The sequence below is a fragment of the Salvelinus sp. IW2-2015 genome, unplaced genomic scaffold (genome assembly GCF_002910315.2).
Source record: "Salvelinus sp. IW2-2015 unplaced genomic scaffold, ASM291031v2 Un_scaffold4870, whole genome shotgun sequence".
NCBI classification, from domain to species: domain Eukaryota; kingdom Metazoa; phylum Chordata; class Actinopteri; order Salmoniformes; family Salmonidae; genus Salvelinus; species Salvelinus sp. IW2-2015.
Window position 1 is genome coordinate 14,763 of NW_019946139.1, and position 4,913 is coordinate 19,675.

At 42.5% G+C, this 4,913-nt stretch overlaps 1 protein-coding gene across 1 annotated transcript; it reads right to left on the reverse strand.

Annotated features, from left to right (window-relative positions):
* Positions 1-649: 649 nt before the first annotated feature.
* LOC112077725 (transcriptional repressor scratch 1) lies at positions 650-4,426 on the reverse strand. The gene is made up of 2 exons (XM_024144186.2): positions 3,788-4,426; positions 650-2,980 (listed from the first exon to the last, which is right to left on the reverse strand). The coding sequence occupies exons 1-2, from the start codon at positions 3,900-3,902 to the stop codon at positions 2,241-2,243; spliced, it is 855 nt and encodes a 284-aa protein (XP_023999954.1). The 5' UTR covers positions 3,903-4,426; the 3' UTR covers positions 650-2,240.
* Between the last annotated feature and the right edge of the window lie 487 nt (positions 4,427-4,913).

Here is a 4,913-nt window from a genome sequence, read left to right on the forward strand (position 1 = left end):
ACCTTGAACCAGAATGTCAGAAATTAGTGTTATCTTGTCCCTCATTCAGTAAGTGTCAGCAAGTTCACAGCCAAAATTGTAATTTGACTTCCCAGGAAATTGTCCATCCATTTTGAGGTCATAGACCTGATTCTAAATGCAGTCAAGAGAGCTATCAAGTGATAAGGCTTACTATGAGGAATGAAATGTCTTTTAGCCCCTCAAAGGCTACATGGCCTCATCTGACTTATGCTACAGTAGCTGCAGCCACCCAGGTAGCTCTCTCTCGCTCTCACGCTCTCCCTCACTCACTCTCTCTTGCTCCCTCTCTTTCTCTCTCACTCTCTCTCTCTCCCCTCTCTCCCCATCTCTCTCCCTCCCCCTCCCCTCTTTCTCTCTCTTCCCCCCTCCTCTCTCCCCCCTCTCTCTCTCCCCCTCTCTCTCTGCTTTCTCTGAGCAGTACAGTAGTAAGGATGATGATTAAAACACAAGGTCATGTACAGCACTGTTTCCTATAGGATGGTGAAGACATGCTTTACTCTGAGGATTATCTTTCAACTTTTGATTCAAATGCTTGAAGATATACTTTAGGCTAATAAGGTGATATAGTATACATTGTGAAATTTGATACAAACAAATAAAAACAAGTGACTAACAGACAGACAAGAGATTTTGTTAATATTATTCTTTATTATGAAGTGACAATGCCTTGTTGTGTCTTGTGCTTACATCATTTGAATACTGACTGGAAAGGACATTTTCCTCCCTCCAGATATCTCCTGAAATAAGGTTTGTTTAATTCTTTACAGCTGTAAAAATGTTCAATCCAAAGGATTATTTACAAAGCCTCTTGCAATAAATTATTATTAATTCATTCTTTATTGGAAATACAAAACAGAGGTCAAGCTAATACGAGTTCTTGTTTTTTCTACCTGAATCTCTAGGTTCATTGTGCTACTTTTTAAGGTGTAAATGAAGTGCTTTATTATAGACAAATCTGTGGCACACCAATGAGGTTAAAGAAAGMCATCTTGTCCATCAAGCTGAGTGTGGATGCAGTGCAAAGTTTGCCCACCTTAAGTCAATAGTGGGTTCCAGTGTTTTTCATCCCAAAATAACTCCCTATTCCCTACATAGTGCACTAGTTTTGGCCACGGCCCATAGGGCTCTATATAGAATATAGGGTGCCATTGGGGACCCAGAAGGTGTTTGACCTTTGTATGACCTTAATGGGTGCCCTGTAGATTTGGATACATGTTCTGAGGTGCTGGGAGCTGAAGTACTACAAGCCTACGGTCCTAACGGTCCTAACGGTCCTAACGGTCCTAACACTACTGTTGAAATAAGAGGCAGGCAATGCATGACGTCAGAGGAAAAGAGGACGTGGTTGTTTTCTTGTTGTTTCACTAACACTACATTGGCATTTTCCCTGATGTTGTATTTTTTTGTATGACTATAGATGCGTACTGGAGTAAAACATACCTGATTTTAAAAACTGCTATACAGTAGGTAATAGTTCATAATCATTTTCAAAAAGACCATGCATTAAGTGATTATTGCTTTATAATTCGTCATGTGGCTTCAGCAGAAATATTGCCAACAGCTACTATCTAGATTTTGGAGAAGAAGAAAATCATAAGCTTTGTGATACTGGCATAGATTTCATTTCTGCATGCAATCATTTAAAATGGTAGTAAACGAAGAATAAGTGACAAACGCTTTGGCCTGTTCATGAGAGGTTGGCAAATTCACACATTAAAGTGCAAAGAATAGGTAGTGGTATCAAATAAAAACAGACCAATATGTCAGACATACTATATAAACAAATACATATAAATAGCCTAATGTACAAATAGATAAATAAATAAATAAATAGATTAATTAATTAATACAAACATAAATGGCATTTACCTCAACGGAGAGTATGGTCAGTTGCAGCAGTACATTATTATCCAACATTAAAATGTTCGACTTTTGTTTGGAGCAATCCAGTATTGTCATCTTCGTGAAATTTCAAAATATATGATTTCATATTTACGCGCGGTGGAAGGTATATTCTATCCACGTGACTGGAGGAGGAAGAGGATTTTTAAGTGCATGCGAAGATCATCAGTAATTCCTTCGGGTGGATTTCAAGGAGAATACAGAAAAATTGTGCTATTATTGTGGTTCCACTGGAAGTTGAGGTGGATTTTAGGAAAGGTTTGGCAGAATTAGTCAACCAAAAATATAATGTTTTGTCTGCACTTTTAATGTGGACGTCATGGAGAGTCATCGAGATCAGGACTCAAGGGCGAGAACGCGCCTTTGAAGCACGCGGACTCGTAGTGCTTATTCAGGTAGGACTTGAGAGCGAAGGTCTTGTCGCACCGTTTGCATTTGAAATGCTTGAAAGCGGAGTGAGTCTGCATATGCGCGCGCAGGTTGGAGCGGTCTGCGAACGCTTTTCCGCAGTGTGCACACCCAAAGGGCTTCTCGCCCGTGTGTGACCTCATGTGGCCCTGCAGTAGCCAAGGTCTGCTGAAAGCTTTGGCACAGATGTCACACTTGTGCTTGAGGTCATGGGTGAGCAGGTGCATGGCCATTGCTGGCATGGACACGTACACTTTCCCACAGGTTGCGCACTTCTTGGCCATCTTGCTGTCCAGGCTCCGGTGGGTCTGCTTATGCCTACTCAGGTTGGAAGACGTGGCGTACGTTTTCCCACATTCGTTGCATGTGTGACGCTGTATGCTCCTGCTGCTGGGGCTGCTGATTACTTTCCTCCGTGACCTTCCGTCCGTGATGTAAAACGCGTCCACCGTGTAGCAATCACTCACCGCGGTGTCCCCGTTGATGTAGCCGGAGGTGACGTCCGACTGCGGACTGTCAGGCTGGTCTGAGTCCGGGGCGCCGTAGTCGCTGTGGATGCCATCGTAGAGTGGCTCCGGAGAGGGAACTTTAATGGCACCGTCGCTTTCTCCATCGTAGACAGACGGGCTGATGTAGTCACTAATGTACCCTGGTGTGAAAAATAACAAGATCTTAATTCAATTACTCATTGTCGCGTGGGGATTCTTCAAGTGGGAACAGTCTGCTTAATAGATGCAACAAGCTACAGGCAGCACTTTTCCACTTGAAATCGGCTACAGCACGTTATCACCAAAGCCTATGCGTCCTGTGCACTTTATTCAGCTTTAGGCGAGTCTAAAACGTTTTTATTTATCTGGAAGCACGACCCTTTTATGCGTTAACCTATAGTTGCCAATTACACACAGTGAGAATAAACATAATTTAACAACATAACCTACTGAGATGATTAGGCAACATTATACCGCCGGTCTGAAGCGATGGATAGGCTAGTTTACACAMCATCATGAAATATGATTCAGCCTTCTGACTGACATAATGTCTAAATAATAGGGCGATACAACAGTGTTCCAAAGCATAACGGGTAATATAGGTGCAATGCAATCTCTTGTGTACATGCTGGTGCCTAAGTGCAGATATATGATGCACACTTGTGGGTTGTGGAGAAGTTTCGRATCAGCATCACAAGCATCATTCCTCCCCATGCTCCGAGTAGGCTAGGTGCGATAGGCTATTTACACATTCAATTGGTTTGTTTCAAAACATACAGGRTAGAATTAGCATACAYCTGTATAGGTAGGTGTGTTTGTCAAAACTAATATAACAATGGAATCAGATTGAGTCATGAATGCAGCGCAAAAACGTGCAAACGTGGCAAAAAAAAAGACACCGTGCATAATAAGCAAAAATATATATAACATAATCAACATTCCAAATTATAAATAATGTTTATATTTACCTTTATCGTGAATCCGTAGACTGAGGTTGGTCCTGGATCGTCCATAAGAACTCTCAAAATCACTGGATGAAAAATCATCAAGCTTCACCTTTTTAACCAGGAAAGACCTTGGCATGTTTCTGGTGCTGCACCGAAACAACAACCGTCCAGGGCAGGGTTACTGTCCTCATGCAACGCCAATGTAGAGCTGGATATTTAAGGCTGAGCTTTGGATGCCTGGCTGCGTAGAGTATCAGACACCCAGTCAGTCAAACAAACCCCCAGCCAACCCGTAGTGCTTAGGTTTCTCTGTTCTACCTGCAACGCCGTGTCTTGCGAAAGGAAGAAATGCAACTTCAGCACTGGATAGCTCCCTCTCAGAGGCTCGSGCAAGACGGAGGAGCGAGCGGAAAGCACCCTGCAGAGTGCGCCTCTTTCTCCCGCGTGCCAATAGAGGAGAATGCAAAAAAACACGAGAGAAGCTGCTGTAATGTAAGAGTGCAACAAAAAATGGGCAGCACTTGTCAGCGTTATTTATTGCTTTCCAATTATTTCCAACTCTGATTGGTAGTCTATTTACATTTGGCTGAAAAATAATAATGTAGGTTGATGGACCGTCACCGCTCCACTTCTCTCTCTCTCTCTCTCTCTCTCTCTCTCTCTCTCCTCTCTCTCTCTCTCTCTCTCTCTCTCTCTCTCTCTTCTCACTGTTGCTGCAGCCTCTCTCTGTGTTCTGTGCTTGGTGTCTGGAGACAGTTGATCAGCTGTTGGGATTTATACGGCGCTGCGATCAGGTGGGAGATGGAAATGGAAGTGCTTAATTTAATCCTTCAGAAATCTCTGGGGAGCAACATTGGGATAGAATGATTTATATAGGCGGCTACTCGTCTTCCCATCTCTTTTATTTGTAGGAGCTCACCACCATGTTCTTTGGAGATAAGAATGGAAATTATTGTTTTATTTCAAGTCTTTCTGTATCAGTTGAAACTAGGCTTACATCGCCATGCTTACATGCAACGCATTGCATTTTATTCAGCACTTTCTCACGGTTTTGAATGGAGATTCTTTCCAGCTTTGCAATGCATGCACATTCTCCTGCAATTTTATGATGACATATCATTTCTTTGAAGAATTGTAACTACTGTTC

Bases quoted from the DNA above. Each gene is read 5' to 3' on its own strand.
- LOC112077725 (XM_024144186.2), bottom strand. From the start codon at position 3,902: ATGCCAAGGTCTTTCCTGGTTAAAAAGGTGAAGCTTGATGATTTTTCA. The intron at 2,981-3,787 runs GTAAATATAAAC...TTTTCACACCAG, and splicing joins TCTACGGATTCACGATAAAG to GGTACATTAGTGACTACATC.